This window comes from Anarrhichthys ocellatus, unplaced genomic scaffold (genome assembly GCF_004355925.1).
Source record: "Anarrhichthys ocellatus isolate YVR2014 unplaced genomic scaffold, GSC_Weel_1.0 scaffold19, whole genome shotgun sequence".
NCBI lineage: Eukaryota > Metazoa > Chordata > Actinopteri > Perciformes > Anarhichadidae > Anarrhichthys > Anarrhichthys ocellatus.
In genome coordinates, this window is record NW_022280049.1 from 6,386,884 (window position 1) to 6,409,678 (window position 22,795).

Genomic DNA, 22,795 nt, shown 5'->3' on the forward strand with positions numbered 1-22,795 from the left:
TTTTTTTTTTATAAAAAAAAAAAAAAAAAAAAAAAAAAAACAACACACATACCCACCCCCCCCCCCCCCCCCCCCCCCCCTCCATCCATGACCTTGACAAATACTTATCGATCATCCAAAGTGTTGTGCGATCCATTTTCTTTCAGTCGATTAATCAGTTCATTGTTTCAGCACTAATCCCATTCCTCACACAGTTCATCAGATCATATCTATTAAAAAAAGGGATTGTAATCTTTTCTTTTTGCACTCACAGAAAAAAAAATCCCATTTTTCATAAAAAAACAACAATATATCAGCCTGCTTTAATGACTCGCTCTCTGCAGAGCCGTAATTAAGAGCTGCTCATTAGCATTTGCCCTTGAGCCTCAGTACCGGAGGAGGAGGACCTGCTGTACAGAGGTCTCGGCTGCTTGGTCCAACAGTGAGAGTCAAAGTAACAGTAAACTGGAATACATGTTTAAATCTCAGGTTGCTATCATGCATTTACACAAAGCGCGGGCACAACGGGGATGGAAACAGATAGTTATTCAGCTGTGAAATCTCCACCTAGACAGAAAGCGGATGAGCTTGCGGGATCATTTTGACAGGAATCAGTTGAGCTGCATTAAACAAATCCCTCTCTCTGTGTGTGCCTGTCTGTGTGCCTGCCTGCCTGTCTGTCTGTCTGTCTGTCTGTATGCCTCTGCTCGCTGCTTTACCTTTTCCTGCCCTCCTCTCGGAGCTGTTTTTGGGGCTCTTCTGGTGACTTGTAATTAAGACTAGACATAATCAAAAGGCTGCATCAGTATCATTTTATTTTATATCACGGCCTTCTCCTCCTCCTCCTTTTCTCTTGGTACTCGGTCTTCATTTCATGCTGATTGTCCTCTCTCTTCTGGCTCTGTGTCTCCTTTTCTCTGCAGAGTGTCCTCCCTGGTTGCTGATCTGAAGCTCTGTTCCTCATCTCTTGAGTGTACAGCAGCCCCCCCTCCAACCCCCCTCAGTGAAGAGCACCATGACCCAGGAGGGGCAGGCTCTGCCCTCTCCCACCCCACCAGAGAGCCCAGCGGAGCCCAGTACCACCAGCACCACCGACCCGCCCACAGAGACACTCAGCCAGGCAGAGCAGGACAAGCTGGGGGCGAAGGACGACATAGAGGAGGGGAGACGACAGGAGGAGGTCAGAGAGGGAGAGGAGGAGGAGGAGGAGGCACAGGGGGAGACGCACAGGGAAGGAGAAGAGGGGAGGGAAGAGGTAAAGGATGAGGGAGGAGAGGGCGAGTCGAAAGAGGAGACGGTGGATGGGGATCAACATACAGATGGAGGGGCGGAGGGAGGGAGGGAAGGGACGAGAGGGGAAGTGAGCATTAATGTGGAGGTGAGCTCAGCGGGGGAGGAGGCAACGCATGAGGAGGAGGGGGTGGAAGAGGAAGAGGAAAAGGTGGAAGAGGAGGGGAAGGAAGAGGAAGAGATGCAACCGTCTACCGAAGAGGAGGCAACTCACCCGGAACAAGCTGGGCGGTTAGTGCACTAAATCATCATCTTGTGTAAAGATATCGCTGTCTTTTCACCTTTGGGTGTCAAAGTATGATATAACATTAGAGAATAATCAAAAGTAGATCTTGACAGTCACTCATGTACACACACACACACACACACACACACACACACACACACACACACACACACACACACTCCCTTTAGGCTTACTTTTTATAGAAAGCTGAATCTGCCTGCTGTGTTCTGGGTGTTTATGTTTCACGTATCTTAATAGAGTGCCACTTTGCCATTCCGAATGCTTTTAAGGGTACATTATTTTCCCAGTGTGGTACTCTGGTACATGATTAAGCTTATTTGCATTTTAACAAAACAAGCAGACAAAAACAGCCTTCGACTAAATGAGCCGAAAGGGAAACAAACAGGAACAACGTGGTTTTATTCTCAAGGAGCCGGAGGAACCCGTGAACCAATTTCAAACCGACAAAGATAGGCAGTGAAGGGCACTCAGGGATACGTGTCAATTAATTAGGGCTTTGCTTTGTGAGACAACTGCAGATCAAATAAAATACATGATGGTTTTATGAAATGCACAGACACACTTTAACGCACCAATTACAGAAACACAATGAACATATATTAAGCTGCTTCCCTCTTTGATTAGACTACTTTCATGAGTTATTTCTCTCCATCGCCAGCAAACACTACAATAGATTCATATTCTCACAAATAGAAGGGATGAAGTATAGCGGAGGTTTGACCGATCAGAGGAGATGAGCTTCCAGCTTATTCACGTAGTGGCAAATTGGACAGTGCTTTCATCTTGCTTCAATTGTCACTGTGGCCATTCAAGCTGCAATATTTTCCCATTGTGCATACTTCTCCTGAATGAAGAATGATTTCAGCTCTGAATATGAATGATCTGCTTTGCGTGCAGAGAAACTGCCGTGTGTTTGAATCACGTGCTGAACGTAATTTCACACTGTCCTTTTTCTTTTCTTACTCCACGTTGCAACAGACAAATGGCAAATGGCATAGGTGGGAATGAAGACGATGATGAGGTGGGTGAGGAGGACGAGGGAGGAGATGAGGGGGGGACTCACACGCACTTGGACACTTTCAGCTCCAACTTTGAGACTACTGTAGAACAGGCCGACGCAGAGGTGGAAGAAGAGGAGGAGGGGGAGGCCCAGAGGGAGGGAGACGGGAGAGAGAACCAGGACAGTTTCAGCTCCACGTTTGAGCAGATCGTTGAGCAGGTGGAGGTCCAGGAGGAGGAGGAGGATGAGGAGGAGGAGAGGGAGCTGGAGGAGGAGAGGGAGAAGAGAAGCGTGGACAACAAAGACGGCTTCAGCTCCACGTTCGAGCGCATCGTAGAGTCGGCCCTGCTGAGGGGCGGGACCTGCTACAGCAGCCTGGACTCTCTGGACGTGCTGTCGCTCACTGACGAGACGGACAGCTGCGTCAGCTTCGAGGCGCCACTGACGCCGCTCATCCAGCAGAGGGCGCTGCTACAGGCTCCTGAACCCCTGGAGCTGGAGCTGGAAACCGTTCAGGAGCTGGAAGGGGCCGAGGCCGGACCGGACTTCCCGAGTGACCTCTCGGCTGGGGAGAGCGCTCTCCGTGGAGCCGGAGCTGTGGCCGGAGTGGGAGGAAGCCCGCTGAGGACCACCATACCAGGAAGCAGGTCAGAGTTTGTGCTGAGCCAACCCGGACGCTGGGTCGTCCCTAATGGATACCATGGAGCCATAGAGGGTTGTGGAGCCATGATCAGCTCTGTCAGGTAAGAAGGCCTCTTTAGTTATTTATGTATTTACAGCCCCCTCAAATTTATTTTGAGGGAATGTGTTTTGTTTGAAGAGGAATTAGACAATACTGCTTATGAGCTGGGCAATATATCAATATTTTATCAATATTGTGATACCACACTACATATCGTCTTAGATTTTGGATATCGTATAGCGGCATAAGTATTGTCTTTTCCTGGTTTTAAAAGCTGCATTACAATAAAGTGATGTAGCCTACCACACTGTTCCAGCTGTTCTATGATTTCCCAGCGTTCACTTAGTCATTATATCCACATTCCTGATGATTGTTCATCACAAATCTCATATTGTAAATACTTTGTAAAAGCACCAACTATCAACCTGACAATATCGTCTCAATATATCGATATTGAGGGATTTGATAATGTGTAATGATAATAGTGTTTTAGTATATTAGCACTAGCAGTCACCAAAGTCTGAATGTTTCCAATCTTATACATAAGAGTTAAGAGTAAAAGCAATAATATAACTAATTTAAACTGACAAGTGAAACCTTGACATGTAATAACTGTTCCACCATAATCAAACTGTCCATGTAGAAGAAACACGAGGTACACACAGCTGTAGACGTAGAATGAGCATGTCTTTGAACTATAATAGCATGTCGGTTATTTTACATATTGGATGTTTAACACAGTCGAATGGATGTTTGGATTATTGATGACAGATTCCAGTGTGTGTTGTTCTCTAGCCGGGCAGTGGAGGCTTTGTGTGTATGTCGTTACTGTTGCCTTGAAGTGTAATCTGTGCACTATGCTGTGACCTTGGCTTAACCAGCAGGTGGCGTGAGCCTGGTGAGACCCGGCTGTGAGGGGGGGGGGGGGGGTTGGTTGGGGGTGAGCGTGGTGCTGTGGTGCTTCAAAAGGAAGTCATGTGTCCGTACATGTAAACTCCGTTGGCAGCCAAATCCTTACCCACCAACATAAAATGTTCTCAACCTAAGAGCCTCCACATCTGTGGAGACGTAGAGAGAAAGGAATCTGTTACTGTGCACGTTTGGATGACTTTGTGCGCTTCAGCGTGAACCTTACATTTGCACAACAGGCTGAAACAGCAACAAGCGCACAGAAATGCAATACTGAGAAAAATTCAGTCAGTGGGACTGTTTAAGCAGAATTGCTGCATTTGAAATGACACAGCGCCTTCCTCTGTTTGTAGCAGATGAGAGCGCGGCAAAACCCAGGCGGCAAGTTCATCACGCAGACGTGCACGTCTCGGTTTTGGGGTGTTTGCTTTCCTCAACCGTTCTGCCTGACGCGTATACTTGCACAGCAGGGAGCGATAACCTCCGTGCTGCCAAATTACACAAGGTTTATGCGCGACAAAAAGACCTTCTTGGAGTGCAAACAGAATGTGTCGGCCTGGTGTGCCTGCTCTTATACGGGAGATTAACACTTGACATTTTTTTACTGCAACATGGAAATAACATACACAGTATCTGTCAGTGTAAGGAATCCCTTTGATGAGCTGAGCAGCGGGAGCATCCTTGTCTTCAGACAGCCAGCTGATATTTATGACAATGCTGATATTTTTTAACTCATCCACTCTGTCCATCATTTGCATAGACCCCCGAGGAATTGTGGGGGATACAGCAACAGCTGACGGTACTCTCTTACATTTAATTACCTTAATAGCACTAAAGAGGGTTGAGGAAGACGGGGCAGAGCCACTGAAGGGGGGGGGAGGTGCTAACAGGAACCATATGGGAAAAGCCATGTAACCTGAACTATAGATCTGGCAGGCTGACTTGTACACAATCCCTGTGGCTTGTTCTCCAGCTCTGCTCTCTCCTGCACAGATTCATCTACAAACCTAACGGAATGTCAAATAGACGCACTCAGACCTCCGACATGATCAGCTCAGCTAACTGCTCTCCCAGTGTGTTCGCAGCTCAGTATGAGTTAAAGGATGAACTGAGGATTTAAGATGTCGGCTCTCCTTCTCTTACTCCTCTCTCTCTCTCTCTCTCTCTCTCTCTCTCTCTCTCTCTCTGTGCAGATGTTGTCCTTTAAGCATGGTCTTGCTTCCTGACCACCAGTGCCAAACTGAATGAGCTATTGTTTTTGTCATGACATCATCGTCTTCAGCTTCCCTCTGCCCAGCAGGGTCTTAGTGTGTGTGTGTGTGTGTGTGTGTGATTTTTGCTCCAAGCTATAGCCAGCTTGCCAAACATTCGAGCACTTAAATCTAGAGTGGATACATCTGCTAGTCGGTCTTAAAGGGATATTTTTTAATCTTTAAAGACACTCCCGGTGACTAATTTATGAACTTCATGAACTAGAAGTCGTTGACGTCCATTCAACGTCTAGTTCTTCAGGAGATTCAATCTTTGGCGATTCAATGCAAGTCAATGGAGGTAGAAGCCATTACCCTGAGAGTTGAAGTGCAGTCAGAGTTTGTTGTAATATTCCCGAGAGGGAGAACGCATGATTTTGAAAGAATTGCTTTTCAGCTGAAGCTGCCTGAAGTAGCCCGGCTAAAAATGCTAATAATGACAAATGGACTCTTGAGAACACACAGCTCCCAGTGAATGGACATTTTAAAATTCACATCTTAAAAGCTTTTTATGATTCACAACGTCTCAAAAACATCTGCGTGTCAAGGCAAAACAATTATTTACACAAGCTTCGAAGGCTGCTGCGTTATCTCATCCATTTCTTCTTCTCCTTCGCTCTGTCACTCCATCTCTTTGTTAGCTCCATCTCACCTCCCGTCTCTTTATTCATTTCCCCACCTTATCGGTCCAATCTCACTTCATCTCATCTCCCGTCCTCCTCCTCCTCCTCCTCCTCCTTTCTTCTGCGCATCACCTCCTCTTCCATTTCCCCTACAGTGCTCTCTCCTGCTGCTGCTGCTTATCTTTCATTCCTCTCCGCTCTCACTAACCTCCATTCTTCCACCGGTGGGTAGCCACGGAATTGGCGCAGTTATATATTTTGGCACTTCGGGCGTCACGGACAACTAGTCTTTTTCACTGCAGGGCAGAGCAGCTGCAAAGCAATGGAAAAAAAAAATGGCCAAGTTAATCAGTCAACTTGGCAGAGATTTAGTTGTTCTATGGGCCAGTCAGTCCTTGTCTCAAGATGTATTTGCTGGGAGATAGAACTGCTTCATGCTAACATTGGCTAATTATTACAGTTTTTCTCGATTGCTGAGACACATTTCTTGAAACGGTCACCCATTTTCAAAACTGTAAACACAAAACCTCATCTTCAAGCACTATTTACAAAACCTCTGAATCCTCTTGCAAAATGAAACTTTCGCCTCAAAACAGTTTTACCTGTGCTCAAAATCAAACACTGCTCTCAAATCATAAACAAAGTGATCAAAATAATATACACTATCAAGCAGTCAGTAAACAATACACCAATAAATAGAAAACACATTGTTCAAAACATATAGTTCTCAGGGAGAAGTAGATTTTTAATCTCAAAACAAATTTCATATGAACGAAAACATGTTCTATTACAGTAGCTCAAAATTGATCAGAAATTACTACTGTGCTTTGCTCTTTGCAATTTCTTTTGTTCTTCCTCCTCCTTGTACCCCTATTTTGACAGTACTGTACCCTGCATCTCACAAACATGTCCTTTGTCTCTGTGATACTGTAATTCTTGTTCTTTGTTGTTATGAACCTGCAACCAGTCAAAATCTGTTGAGCAGTCAGTACTGTTACTGTAAGAAATAGAAAGCACGATGTTCAAGGCCATACAATTTGTTTATTGTACATTATACAGACTACAATGCACTGTAGGCCTACTACAGTATACAATACTACAGTAAAAGGGACAAAAATCAAAGGAGTCAACATGTCATCAATGTGCTTCTTCTTGTCTTTGGGCTGGGTCAGGCCAGAGCACTGAGGCAACGGGGTAAGAAGCCTCTTGTGTGCCGTATCCAGCCCTGACATGATTCCTCACCTATATCACCACAGGCTAATGCCATGGCTTGCAGCAGATTTACTCTGGTGTAGGGTTGTCTATCATACACTTTCCATCTCCATGAGGAGAAAAACTCCTCAATCGCATTCAGGAAAGGCGAGTATGGAGGGAGGTACAAGGTCATAAACTGACCATTGATGTTAAACCATTCCCTTACCTGAGCAGCTCGGTGGAAACTGACATTGTCCAGCACTATCACATTGGTGGGAATGGGATTCTCATTTAGCTGCTCAAATAAAATATCTCTTAGTTTGGCCAGAAATCTTAGAAGATGCTGGGTGTTATATGGCCCGAGTGTAACATGGTGATGTAGAACACCATGGTTGCTGATAGCAGCACAGATTGTGACATTGCCACCTTGTTGACCAGGGACTTCAACAATGGCCCGCTGTCCAATCACGTTTCGGCCTAACCACCTCTTTGTTAGATTGAAGCCTGCTTCATCGACAAAGATTAACTCATGGTGTCTGTCCAAGGATTCCAAGTCAAATATTGTCTGTGTAGGAATACAATATAATGTATGTAGAATTTAGTAAGTTGTACAGAGACAGTGCTATATTGTAGAGTTCAATTAGGCCTACTGTATGCACTTCTGATTCACATACATTGTACTGTATGTACTGAAGAGTAATGTCATTCACATAGTATGTGGCAGTACTGTAGACAATCTGGATTACAGTAAATGTGTCTGAATGTACACTTACTTGCACATACTGAGCTCGCAGTTCTTACACCCTTGGTGAGTTGCGCTCAAAAGGTACTCTGTATACTTGTTTCATTCGTATCCTGTTACGATGGAGGACACGGTCAATTGTGGAAATGCTCACACTGTCGATTCCCTGGAAGTGTGTGTTGTCTTGTATCACTCGTTCCTGGATTTCTCTGAGTCGTATTAAATTATCTTGAAGGACCATGCCCACTATAACGGTCTCTTGCAGTTCTACAAAAAGTAGATGTGCAGTTACAAAAAATATTCATGCAGTACAATACATACAGTGATGAACTTTACAAATGTCTATTGAAACAGCTGCATATAGTGTAGTACAGTAAATTTGCAATTACAAAAATACAGTAGCATACTGTACCTGTTCTCTTCTCTGAATGTCCTTACTATGGTGGACACAGAAAATCGGCTCAAATTGGGGTGCACTCTAAGTCCTGCTTCCCTCATTGTCAGACCGTGGACTATAACATGGTCTATGACTGTTGCTCGAATTTCATCAGATATTTCCACTCTTTGTCTTCCTCTTCCTATTCGTCCTCCTCTTCGTCTTTCTTGCCCTCCTCCTCTTGCTCCTCGTCGCCCACCTCGCATACACACTTGTCCTCGTCCTCTCACATTGTTTCTTCTATCCATTCTCAGACTTTCTCCTTCCCACCTTCAACCACCTGTTTGCTCTCTAAACTGGCTTATATTGGTTGTGTCACATCATTTGATACAAGTGAAATCAATTTTGAGTGATTGTGTTTAATCAATGACATGTGTTCTCTATTTGTATTTGATTGTTGCCACTTGTGTTTACCAGTATGGATGACATGTGCATTAGAGTGCAGAATGTTTAGAGTTTTGCTGAAAAGTCTAAGTGAGATCTGCAAATTGTGTTTTACCATGTGAAATAGTTTAAGGTATTGACAACAGACTGCACAATTAGCTAAATGAGTTCAGGCAACTGAGAACTTTGTTCAGCCAATGGGTTTTTGTGTTTTAGCAATTGAGAAAAACTGTAAGTGCAGCTGAGGCGGAGGGTGAAGTCCTAAGTTTTGACGGTATTTAGTCGTAAACTAAAGCAACTGCATCGCCAAACCCCTTACGATTCATCCTCTGAACATCATTCATTTAGTGGTCGCTGATCTATTTCATTGCATAAAGCAGTTGGATCGCTTTATGTGTCTCAAAACACTGCGTAAACTGTTAGTGAGTCATAACTCAGTTGTACACGTGTCTAACACGCCTTTCATGAATGCAACTGATACAGTTATACTCTTACTTATGATCTTATTTTACGGATCATACACAGTTTCCATTATGTAGTTATGCTCACTGATTTTCATTGCCTGAAAATATTCAAATAGATTCAGACGGCTTTCAGAACTTGCATCGATGCTTTCGACAGCCTTGGCGCGTACAGGCTCTGTCCAAAATGTAGGCTTCGGCTTCCATAACAGACAGGGCTTTGATGACGCCCCGGGCAGAGAGATGCAACCTAATCTCACCTCAGCCCAAATTCTCCCCCGTAGATCCTCTCCCTGCTACTGCTGATTATTCTGACATCAGTGGATGAGGGAAGCAAAGTCGGCAGCCGGCCACAGGGATGTAGGAAACATTAGCAAATATTGCAGATGTTGTAGACAAGCCGTCCAACACATGGAAATATGAAGTGACAGCTTTTCTTTCAGGCAGCGAGCGATGGATGTTGGTGTCGTAGTCGGTGAGCCTGCTTGTCGGTTCAGTCGATCGGGTTGTGTTTTAGATTGTCAATCACATTCGGCCATTTGATTAGTCAGTCAGTCCCCTCTGTGGGGACCATCACTGAGGGTAAAGCTTAACCTTAATCCATAGAGGCTGCTGAGAAAACCCTCTCTGTCTGTCTGTCAAGCAGCTTACTAGTGTCCATAGCCAGCTAGAACTAAACAGTGGAGCCAACTAGTTGAATGCTGTTTATGCGATAATGCAACATGTAGGGGAGCATTGACACACACACACACACACACACACACACACACACACACAGTGAAGTGCTTCAGAGAAAAACTGGTATGGATATGCCACTTGAGGCCGTTATGCACAGAGTCACATCAAAGCACAAACTAATATTCAAAGGGCGTACAACGAGGGTGTCTGTTCACTCGTGCACACTTTTTCTTTTTTAACACACGTGTGCTGCATCTCTGGCTGAGCATTAGCATGCATGGATATGATCATGTGTGTATCCGTTTGAGAAAGGTGCTGCCGAGTGTGTGTGTTCCTCCCTCTGGTTCGCGAGCCTCACTGGATCTAAGCCCGAGCAGAGCAGATAAAAGCCAGCGGGCCGAGCCGCATGCATGCGTAAACAAAAATGTGCATAATGCTCGTACATTCTAAAGGCTCGCTTTCATATCTTTTGCACGCTGAATCTTTTCCCATTTTTTCTGTTTCTCACTTGCACACACACACACACACACACCTTTCAGGATGTCATTTTTGGAATAAAACCCTTTGCGTGGTTCTATAGTGCTGCTGAAACATCCTGCAGATTATCCTTTCCTGGCTCTCAGTCAGGCAGTGATATGGACACACACACACACACACACACACACACACACACACACACACACACAGTCATACTTGCAACACAAGCAGTAATACATACAAATTCCCTCTTTCTCCCTCTCACCACAGACACACACACTAACTGAATCATTTCAGCACTGACAGATTTATCCCCCGTCTATTTATAGTTCGACTCAGTTTTATGACACATCCCACAGTCCTACTGTACCGATGGCTGTTTTGGCTGAATGGGGTTCTTTTTTACCACAGGCTTCTCTCCTCTGAGGCACTTCCTGTGTGTGTTGAGTGGAAAGGGAGCCCAGGCTCCACAAAATATCTGCGTTATTTTGCCATTTTTCTCTTTTCCTCTTTGAATCCGTGGCTGATTTTAAGTTACCCGATACTTATTGTCGGATGAAGCTGTTCAGTGTTTCACCAAACACAATCCCACACCTGAACACAGTTAGTCTCAGCAAGCTGAATGAAGTCCCCTTGTCCATTGTCTGCTGCTGAGTATAGTGCCCAATCTCCACACACACGGACTCACTGACTGAGTCTGTGAGGGTTTAGTTCTGTCCCACTGTCGAATCGTCGAGTGTGCGAGGGCTCTCTCGCAGACATTTTGAGCCCTTTATGAACCCTTTCCGTAAGTCCGCATTTCTGCAGACTTTGCCCAAGGGAATTACCCACAATTCATAGCAATGTGACATTAAACACGGGAGTTACCAGTGGAAGCCGGAGACAAAAAAAAACAAGGTAAACAAAGAGGAAGGCACATAGGTGTTCAGCCTGTCATATCAGATTTACTCAGAGACATTAAGGGTTAAAGATGGAACATAAAAACACATGAAATCAGAGGTTATTACACCGATTTATTCATCAAACATTTAATTTTGTCATTGAAGCTGTTTTGACAAAAATTAGTAAATAGATTATCTGTAATGACCTCTCATCTCGTGAGGAAAGAGCCTGGAAGACGTTCAAATGAGGGAGTAAAAAGTATCAAATAAATACCCACAATTATACATAACATGTCATGGTAATGTGATATGTCGCAGATAAGTGCTGTCCCATTCGTATTTACACCATTTCAAGCCCTTATCACACTCATTTACCAGCTGACGTCAGTAAGTCCTTGAGGGTTCAGGGTTTAAGGCCTTAGGGGGGACATGGGGATTGGGCCTCTGTGTTTTTTGGGGTCTTGTGTGTGTTTAGTGCAAGAAAGAGATAGAAGGAAAACTAAACATACCATAATATTGTTCCCAGAGCTGTAAAGTAACTGATTACTTTAAATTTGATTACTGGTTATACGTAGTAGCCTTTTTTCTGGCATAACAATAATGAAATAACGTGCATCATTTTGGATATTAGATTATACGCTTTATTTTGACTTTGATATATGTAAGTATTTATTTGGGCTCACTGATGTGATTTTAGTCTTAAATACATTTCTTTATGTAATTCTATTTGTAGTGTGTTTATGTGGTTTTTAACATTTTGAGACAATTTGGGAAATAAGTTTCCTGAGGGACAGACAACTGCAATGGTTCAATTCCACAGAGTCTCGTAGATCCATAACTGAAAAAAAGGATTTACTTATTACTAAAGACATTTCAAAGTACAGTGATTTACTTTATGTCATTTAGTCATTATGTAATCGTTATTTAAATTGACAATCTTTAAGGCTGTAGTATAAACTACAGCATAACGTTTGTTGATATTGATCTGAACATCAATAGTGGTTGATGATATCACAATTACAAAACTTTCCATCCATTCATGTTCCGACCCTTAACCGGCGCCGGGTTGCGGTGGCAGCAGAAGCAGAGTAGTCCACACGTCCCCTTCCCAAAGCAATGTGTTGCAGCTCCTTGGGGATCTCGAGGTGTTCTCAGATGAGAACACCTCGGTCTGGTACGACACCTGCATCCCTGCTGACGCTGCAGCAATCCGCCTGTCGATCTCACGCTCCATCCAACCCTTTTTTGGGGAGATTGTGAACCATGGCCTCAGACTTGGAGGTGAACACTCTCGTCCCAACGACTTCACACTCTACAGCAAACCGCTCTGGTGTATGCTGGAGCTCGCGGTCTGATGAAGCCAACAGGACCACATCGTCTGCAAAGAAGCAATTATGAGGTCCCCAAACCGGACACTCTCCTCCCTCTGGCTTTGCATTGAGATCCTATCCACGAAAAATAACAAACAGAATCGTGACGAAGTAAAAACCCAGATGGAGCCCAACACCATCTGAATACATGTTTGTCTTCCTGCCAAAGTCCACAAAACACACATAGACCTTGTGCAAATTTAGTTTTTCTGCTTTGAGTTAATTTGTTTCTAAGACACTGCTAGATGGAGCACAACTGAACTGCTTTTTGACTCTATCTTTGGCATTGTGACACTAAGGGCTCCTTTTAATAGGCTGCATATGTTAGTGAGTAGCACTTATCTCTGGCTAACTGCTCAAACATACTTTATCCGTTTGTCCCATGCGCTGGCTGCCTGTGAGAACGTCACACCCGTGCTACAACGGGTTCATAAACTTTAAAAAATCCACGGTGTGTAAATGACAAAGTTTATCCATGAGTCACGGTCGTTAGCTGCGCAAAAAAACTGACGCGTGATCAGTATTCAGCAGCAGCGTGTGCTTGGTCTAAAAGAGCGCGCTGGTCCCAGTGCTGACTGTACTTCAGCGTTATTGTTGTCTTCAAGGTACTCATTGTTGTCTGTACCTCATAATGCTCACAGTTGCAGTGAATCTCGTGGAACGTCCAGATAGCAATCGAACTTCCTCCAGGGTTGTGTCTCTTTTCTCATCTTCCATCTCATCCCCCAAAATCTTGCACTTTTCACCCCACAGCTGCCTCTCTGCCCATTTTTCTATTGTTCTTCTTTCCACCAGATGAGAAAGAGGAAGGAGGGATTTAGATGGAGAGGCTAGCATGCAGGGATGTGTCAGTGTGTCTTATAAGAATCTGTGTGTGTGTGTGTGTGTTGTGGGAACATAACCCATCACACAGGGTGTGTCTGTGTACCCTGATATCACTGTGCATTATTTAAAGAGGTCATAACAAGGTAGGTTTGGACCTCCAGTCAGTGACCTTGATAAAGTACTTTTATTCTTCTTTAACTATTTATATCATGACCAGATCAGTGGTGAGCTGAGGTGGCTTCACTGTGTCTTGCATCTAGGTTGCTGAGCCACATTGAAGCAATACACTGGAGGGATGTACAGAAATAAGCACATACAAAATGCCTCCATGCTGGAAAGCGATGCTCAGTGAACCGAGTCCAAACACAGGACGTCCCGCTGGTACTGAACCGATCTGCTCAGAGATCCTTTTCACTTAAATGCAGAGGAAGTGGCGCTGGATGGGACACACAGGGCCATTGTAAAGCCACCGCTAGGAGCGGTGCACTGCATCAGGAAAAAGTCCGCCCGGTCGTAGGCTCCGCCCCCTACATCCTCTCCTCCGTGGAGCTTCCAGACGAGCCAACAAACTTCAAGGAAAAAAAAAACAACCTCCAAACACGCATTCCTGGTCTGTTGACACTGCGGTGAAGTAAAGCTACTGTCTAATTCATCACAAGAACGAGCGGTAATTATCTATGACCCGACTTCCGCTTTGAGGAAATCTCATTTTTGGAGTGAAATAACAAACCGGGGCCGATGCAGATGTTACCGACGACTGGACGATGAGGCGGTCGGACCTCCGCGCGCCGTTAACCGCTGATTTCCAAATTTCCGAGAGACGATGTGGAAAGAGGAATACGATGTTCACTTCGACTTTTTGCTGCAGCTGCTGTAAGTTTGATATTTCTACAGGTCAGAGAGTGGATTTATGATTTCACGTCCAGACGGGTGGGAACGTGAACATTGTGCTGCGTGGCAACATGGAAATAGTGAGGTAGTTTTACTCTGGAGAACTATCACTGTAGTACTTCTATCGTATCTCTGCAGGGACTTCTCTGTGATACCAACATTTGGGATAAAAATGACTCTTTTTAATCTCACGTGGTGTTCCTTTAGGGACTTTAAGTGTCCGCCAATGGATGTAGTGGAGTTAGAGAATTTAGCAGGAGTTTACCATAAATTAGCATATTATCTTCATCAGGACTTATCATTTTAAATGGCATGCGAGAGATATGAGATATTACTGTAGTTGCTATGGATACAAGGTGATATTGAGGATAAGATGGCAACTACTAAATATTCAGTTTAGAGTTTATATAAAAAGGATAAAAGCATAACAAATCCTCATGTTAGAGACACTGGAACCAGTCATTTATACTTGGTAAATGACTGAAATTAATAATCGATTAAAAAAGAAGTTCCCACTTGAAGGATGCCGAATTGCTCTAAACTGTTATTCTCACGTCTGACTTGTACTTTGAGCTGTGACCAGCAGTTTTTAAAGAAGTCAATAACAGCAGCTTGTCACTCTTCATGACCTCAGTTGATGACCAAACAGTGTCAATAATGGTGTGAAAAAACAAAATGTGCAAGTGCTGTGGATACACAGATGTAGCTTTGTCTCATTTTTCGCGGCCGGAGGTGTCTTTGTTGCTTGTTTCACATTTAAGAGCCCAATATTGCAACAGCGTGTTTTGCTGAGATCGTATCAACAAGCCCCAGCAGACGACCTGGCTGACACACACAACGTGTGTGTGTTCCCTTTAATATGTCGGCCTCGGTTAGCCATTGATCAGAGTGATGTGAAAATGAAAGAGGAGTCTGTGAAATAACAGAATTTCATAATCCAGTTTATCCCATAATAGATGATTACCCTCATGGATGATGCCATTAACGAGAAGATGCCCCCGCCTCCCACACACCCACACACACACACACACACACGCACACACCTTACATGCAGACACACCTTAAGGTGTGGGTTCGGGCGGTGCGCAGCCACAGAGATTAGCATGTGAGTCAGTGACATGCACCATCACGCTCTCTATCTCTGACACAGTCGGACTGCGTGGCAGTCACACAGGAGGATTGTGTGGCCTGGGGATACAGAACTGTGCCTTCAGACAAATAGGTTTACTGTGTGCCACTTGGCCCTCGGTGGCGCCAAGTATCCCGGCGCAAAAGGTCTGCACTAGATGTCTGACACTTCATGTTGTGTCTCTCTCTCTCTGTTATTGTGTGTGTGTGTGTGTGTGTGTGTGTGTGTGTTGGCTCTATTATTGCCAGACACCAGTGAATTGGGGGAGCCCACCATCGTTTTGGCCCCATGACTGAAATGAGCTTTGAATGATTTATGAGGTCCCTCTGCGTGGAGACTTAATACGGTCAGACAAGCGAAAGCAATTTCGCTGCAAGCGCCAGACTAGATATTGTTTTGATGGCTTACCGCAGACTCATTTTTATTTTGTCACCATATGTGTGCGTATTTTTCTTTTATCTTTATGTCTTTATATTTCCACCCATCCATTTTTCCATTTTCAACCTGAAAAGGGGGGGCGGGTCCTGCGAGGGATACGTAGTCCATTGAGCAGAATCTGTGTCTGCCCAGAGGTCTCCTCCCTCCTCCATGTCCAGAACACCTCCAGAGGGAGCCGTACAGGAAGCATTTTAATCAGATCCCCAAACCACCTCGACTGGCTCCTTCTTAAACTGGTTTTACTCCGTCCGGATACACAAACTCCCCACCCGGTCCCTAAGGGTGAGCCCAGGCACCCTGCGAATGAAACTGCTCCCACCCGAACCGTATCTGCAATCTCGTTGTCATTCCTGTTAGTGATGCTCCACTGAGATAAAGTGGAGGAGTTTGCGTGACCTGCCTCATCATGGCGGACGCTTTCTGTGCTCCCGTGACCCTGGGAGCTGTGTTGTCGGGGGGCAATAGCTCCTTGTAGTGTCTCCCGAGGCAAACTGGTCCAAGGTCAGAGGCCAGATGAAGAGTGATAGTAAGTGCCTAATGAACCAGTCAAGACGGGACAGTGTGACCTTGCCTGGAGCAGAGAAACCAGAGGTGTAGTCAGCCAGTGAGCGTGTGAGGGCAGAGGGCCGGCTGTTGTTTGTGTTTATATGTCTTCTTGTATCAGTCACTTTATTCATCTCGCTGCCACACAACGCGAACGTGTGGCAGATGGTAAGACGGTCTGCAATCGTCTACAATCCCTTCACTAGCACAGGACACTCGGCTTCCGCCGTAACCACGGTAACCAGCAAATCATAGCGTAATGCATTGAGTTTGTGAGGGTAATGACATTGGGCTGATCTGATTATGCAAAAAAAACATCTGAATCATCCGGCCAGAATGCTGACGGTGGCACGCAGATGCACACACAGACAGGAAATGAGGAGATGCCATTCAGACTGATGGAGGTCTCTTTCTTCACAGTTAAAACTGATCATTTACTGTTAGTTTGCCTGGTTTCTACAACACGAGAGTTTGTTCCTTTTAGCTCTGATGGTATTGAATGTCGGATGTTTCGTCTGTGAGTGTTCTTTTAACTTGTGATCGAAACCAAAGCATCAGCACTTTGTGTTTACAGAACTATAAAAAAAAGAAGCTAATTAGCTCCCCACTGATGGACTGTGGTGTGGAAAAGTATACAGTGCAAACTCAATACCTCAAACACACTACCTCAGTCAGTTCATAAATAAATAATTAGGGCACTAATTAATCCCGGAGTCTCTCTCTGTTCTCCTGACGACACTAACAGTTTTACAGAGTGTGAGTCTTTGGCTCGATCGGTTCATCAACCTGCGTCCCTAAGCAGCGGTAGCCTTATTTACTAATGTTAAGTCAGCTGTTATTGGCTCTACAAACATCATTTACATTTCGGTTCAGGTTCAGTACGTTTACATTTTCAATGCACTTCAGTTTCAGACAATACTTTATTATAATGTCAAAGTGAATCTAAAGGATTTTAGCTTCAAATCAGGTACATAGTGTTCAAGAACATGCCATTCGTGCAGAAGTCATTACTTAGCAATAAAACTGTTTGGCAGCTCATCTCCTTTTTTTCTGAACTTTAAATAGAGAACATCCAGTCTCCTGCAGTAACACCCTGCCTCACAGTCACTCAGATACGCCCGTTCACAGCTGGGATTGGCCGCCTGCCTGACGGACAAAGAGCATTTTTTGCCCAAGGGCAAGGTCACGGCAGATGTTTTGGACAGAGAGAGCGTCACTCTACGGACCTTTTGATAAATGAAAAGCCCACTTCTCTAACGTCCGGGCTACATGTGCCTGCAACAGAGGAAAAGAAGAGTAGACATGAGCTTTTAGTTTCTATATTACAGCACTTTAATTCAGATCATGTTAGAGGTCACCAGTCTGTGATTAGCTTCAGCATTATAATCAACCTTTGGATTCACTGCATTAAAGCAGGACATGAAGTGACGGCAGAACTGGGTCAGTGTCATCACAAGTCATTGAGACCTCATTTGACCTTTGCCTGTGTCTGTGTGAGCATATGTTTACGTAATTGAGTTTTTCGTTTCCTCTGTCTAGTTTGAAGTGAGTGGGCGTGCGACGACGGACATGTGCTCCATCCATTAACCTGGGCACCTGCTTTGTGTTTTTGTGTGTGTGTGTGTGTGTGTGTGTGTTCTCTCCAACAGCGATGCCAACCTCACAGACGCGCTGTCTGACTCAGAGGAGTGCGATTTGGGCAGTCAGGAGCGCTTGGAGCGCGGCAGCACCGACACTCTGGCCAACGGCTGCCGAGCCGACTGCGAGGCCGCCAAGAGGCTGGCCAAGCGCCTCTATCACCTGGAGGGCTTCAAACGCTGCGATGTGGCCAGACACCTGGGCAAGAAGTGAGCACACACACACACACAGTAGCACATGTGCGCACATGATGACTGATAAATTACCCGAAACACAAGAAAACATGTTTACATAGTTGCATGTGTTCAGTATTAGCGCATGGATGAGACACAGACGTAATAGATGCACATGTGAGAACACCGGATTGATTTACAAACACATCATCAAACACATCTGCTCATGCTTACTTGATCCTTTATATAACAGGAGCATTCTCCACATTCACGTTGATGTGACGGTGCTTCTCTTTCTGCCCCCCCCCCCCGCAGTAACGAGTTCAGCCAGCTGGTGGCGTCGGAGTACCTGAGCTTCTTCGATTTCTCCGGCCTGACGCTGGATCGAGCCCTGAGGTAACGCACAGTCAGCACTCGGGGGAGTGATGAGTGTGCGATGTAGACGTCCATACACACACAAGCTAGCCTGAGTGTGTGTTCTCCGCTTTCCCTCGTCAAAAGGCATTAGCTTTGTGCTAATCAAGCTGTCGTGTTCAGTGCAGTTGGCCGGCGTGGCTGACAGCGCTGGAGTTCATCACTGCTTTGCACCTGACATGTTGCTGTCTCAAAATGCTGCCTTCAGTCAAGAGGGCTCGTGTGTGCACTTCAGACTGGCCCAGATCAGCAAACTGTAAAAAAAACACAGTAAAAGTCCTGCATTCACGCACAAGACGGGGTCTGAAAGAAAATTATCATTAGCTATAAGATAACGTCAACTAGTGTTAAAATAACTTCAGAACAGAGCAATAGCCATCTACTACTGTGCATATTTCACCATGTACAATCTTAGTTTTCATAAAGTGTGTGTGAGTAAAATCGCTGCAGTGAACACGACTTTATTGATTGGTTTATGGTTTATTCCATAGGGACACATTCAGCATACTGTACACAGACAAACTGTAAACAGCTCTCTGATGTATCAGAGCTCACTGGAGCAGTGATGTGACCTTCTCCATCACCTCACCTGCAGATCTTCACCACCTGCACATAACGATTGATTAGCAAAGTGTGTAAATAAAGCCGGTGACAGCTCTCCTACAATCACTCCACATCCTCGTTATCAGTCCTGATCATAATGCCATAAGACAACATGAGTCAATAAATGGTGTTCACCTATCAAACCAAACCAGCTGCTCACATTTACAGCTTGAGTTGGGATTTATTTTATTATTATTCTAGGCAAACATTTAGTGAGGATCCTACGCACTGTTTTATAAATGAGATCCCAGGTCTTCACACGAAAGTCAGCTCATGATAAATATAAATGGTTTATTGAAGGTTAATGTAGTTTCCTCCATTCATTTTGACTGCATAGAAATACTTTCAATCAATATTCTGTTGCACATTTTTAATTAGCAGAACAAAAACAGCTTACATTTGAGAAGCTGGAACCAGCGTTTTTGCTTAAAATAATGACTGATTATCAAAAAACTAGCTGATTACTTTTCTGTCGATGAACCAGTTGATTAATATAGACCGTATATCTTTCAACTCTACGTTAATGTTTCGCCTCAAAAGAGTCAAAGTGGGACTGCACCTGACATGAAACCTGTAGATTCTGTCAGTAAAAAAATCTACTCTATTTATTTACAGTTCAAAAGTACAGCTAGTCCTCAGCACAAGACACACACACACACACACACACACACACACACACAGACATAAAGATGAAACAATCCATCTTTGTGACAAAATACTACAGCGTGCATCACTACTAGTCTTAAAAAGCAGGTTTGACTGTTCCAGTTCTTTCAAAGTAAAATGTTTGATAAGGTTTCCAGCGAAGCTGTCAGCTGCCTTCCTCCCCGAAGTCTATGCGCTGCCGCAAGTGACGAAATCCTGCATTCATCTCACCTCCTGTTGACCTCGTGGTGTCGTTTGTGTGCGACAGGACCTTCTTGAAGGCCTTTCCGCTAATGGGAGAGACCCAGGAGAGAGAGAGGGTCCTCGTGCATTTCTCCAGCCGCTTCTGCCACTGCAACCCACGGACGCTTACCCCCGAGGCTCAGAGCCACGAGGAGGACGAGGACGAGGAGGACGACGGTATGAGCAGCGATATGAAGAGTAAAAGTCACAGCAGCTGTACACAATATCACACCATAAGTAATACATAGACGCTGTTACGTCTCTCCGTATTGATCCCAGTTAAACAGACACTCGTTACTGCAGCATATTGACACTGCAGTGTAAACGTTAGCGCTGCTCGCATAAAGATAATGCTGAATCAACAGAGGCACAGCACTACTGGAATTATGTTAGCGTGCAGGGTATTTATGCAGCTCTGCAGATGTGTCTGCATGAACTATAAAGGAGTATATGGCGCTGCATTCACGTGCACTTGTGTGTTTGTAGAGTGAGTGGCATTTATCTGACCTGGACCTTGTGTGTCATCCTGTTGCAGATGGAGCCCACACATTAACCTGCGCCCTCATGCTGCTCAACACCGATCTACACGGACATGTAAGTACCGCGCTTCTTTATCGTACTGCAGGATGGCCTTTCCTCTGATCTTTCTGAAAAGTATGAAGACAGTCCTCTGTCAGCATTGGCACGTCTCCCTTCACATCATCTTTTCTATTTCCTGTTCGTTCCGCTCCCTCCTCCTCTCTCGTCCTCTTTCCGCTCCGCGGCGGCCTACATTCTGACCCGTTTCTGTCTCTCCTCTCCTCCAATAGCCTCATCTGTTCAGGTCTAAACTGGAGCACCGTGGTCGGGGCAGCGTAACACGATCAGTGTCATGGGTCCTGTGCCTCGCTTTTCCTTCGACCCCTCCTGCTCAACTGGAGTCCCTGCTAATAGTGCTTTCTGTGAATATCACTCCTCTTAAACTAAACTAACTAGTTTCTGTCCTTCTATCCCCTGCTAACCAAATCTGGCCCCCTGGTCTCTGTCCACCCCTGCAGGTGGTAAGTATATTCATAGTGCTAGCACCGGGCTCCTTTACATCTGCCTCCGCTAACAATATAAATTTAATACAGATGTCACATTAGGCTCATAATAAAGAATGCACACACAGTGGTATAATCATTTTAAACCAGAGCGGTTCAGTGACACAAAAAAAAAAATGCAGGTGCTGAAATGTGGTTCACCAGAGAAAAATGGTCAGCAGCTGTTTTTGGTTGACATTTATTCTACATGTGATGAATGCATTATTGGTTTAAGCAATGAGAAATACCATTGATCTGCAGCGTTACAAATCACATCTAAATTACAGCAGATTGCATTTTAGAAAGGCTTTACATTTTATAATATAAGAGTTGAACTGAACATTTGCACCTTTGCATTAGAACACAAGTTCACTTGCAAACTGAGGCGTTCATCCAGTCGGTTTGTGGCTCTGAAGTACACCATGTTACCTATCCGCTGGATATTATGAATAAATGGAGCACAAAACATTTGGTGACGCATGTTACATCGATCGTCACAGAGCGTTTCATCCTGGGTATTTTGAACATTTCCTAGAAAAGGGAGCCGGGTTGTCTTGTCTGTTACTCAGAGGAAAAGCCACAGACAATATCTTTTATTTTTTTTCTGTAACAGCAGTGAGTCAGCTTTAGTCCCACATCTGTATCTGTTTAGGTTACAGACGTTATCCAGGCAGAAAGGAGCAGTAATACACAAACACCTCCCTATGTTTCATCTTCTAATGATGCATCCTAATTAGAGATTAAGACATGAGGAAATGTATGGTAAGCTGATGCTCCATAAGCTCCGACAGAGGTGGAACCTTCTCGTCACTAGTAGAACCGGCAGCATAACACTGCCACCCAGTGGAGAGTTAAACAACTGCATTCAGGTTTCAGCACATAAAACTCTCAAATTTGCCTCCACAAAAATGATAATGACATCGTAAACTGTTATGTTTCTGTCCGTCTGTGTCTGTCTGTTTGTTCGCCTCTCCTCAGAACATTGGGAAGAAGATGTCTTGCCAACAGTTCATCAGTAATCTAGATGGCCTCAACAGCGGCAAAGACTTCCCTAAAGACTTATTAAAGGTACGGATCGCCCCGTATGAAAGTACAGCCTCCACAAAATCTGTCAGCTTGATCTTTGTTTTGTCTGAGCTTTAGAAATTCAGCATGTCTTCACAGTTTCTCTCCTTTGTTGCTCGGTCCACGCAGGTCTTGTATAACTCGATCAGGAATGAGAAGCTGGAGTGGGCCGTGTGAGTACGCATGTTGTGTTCATCAAAGGGAAAAGTATTTGGGGCGTGCAGGTTGTGTAGAAGCAAGCACACTTGAATATGTGCTACTCAGGTTTGTCTGAATTTGTGTGTGTGTGCAGTGAGGAGGAGGAGCTGAGGAAGAGTCTGTCAGAGCTGGTGGAGGAGCAGTGCGAGGGCGGGAATAAGCGCGTTGCCAGGGTAACGGACGGCCATAACCCCTTCATCGCCATCCCCATCCTCCTCAACGCCGTCACCTACAAACACGGAGTGCTGACCCGCAAGAGCCACGCTGACATGGACGGCAAACGCAGTGAGTGATTGTACACACACACACACACACACACACACACA

At 44.8% G+C, this 22,795-nt stretch overlaps 1 protein-coding gene across 1 annotated transcript in view; it reads left to right on the plus strand.

The window, feature by feature from the left end:
* The window catches only part of psd2 (pleckstrin and Sec7 domain containing 2), a 34,970-nt gene that overhangs the window by 8,397 nt on the left and 3,778 nt on the right, over positions 1-22,795 (plus strand). Inside the window, exons 2-10 of the mRNA XM_031858165.1 lie at positions 903-1,500; positions 2,495-3,259; positions 18,079-18,276; positions 18,556-18,636; positions 20,171-20,322; positions 20,681-20,739; positions 22,185-22,274; positions 22,401-22,444; positions 22,564-22,754. Of these exons, the coding sequence (XP_031714025.1) occupies positions 995-1,500; positions 2,495-3,259; positions 18,079-18,276; positions 18,556-18,636; positions 20,171-20,322; positions 20,681-20,739; positions 22,185-22,274; positions 22,401-22,444; positions 22,564-22,754 (2,086 nt within the window). The 5' untranslated portion in view covers positions 903-994. The remainder of the gene's footprint in view (positions 1-902; positions 1,501-2,494; positions 3,260-18,078; positions 18,277-18,555; positions 18,637-20,170; positions 20,323-20,680; positions 20,740-22,184; positions 22,275-22,400; positions 22,445-22,563; positions 22,755-22,795) is intronic.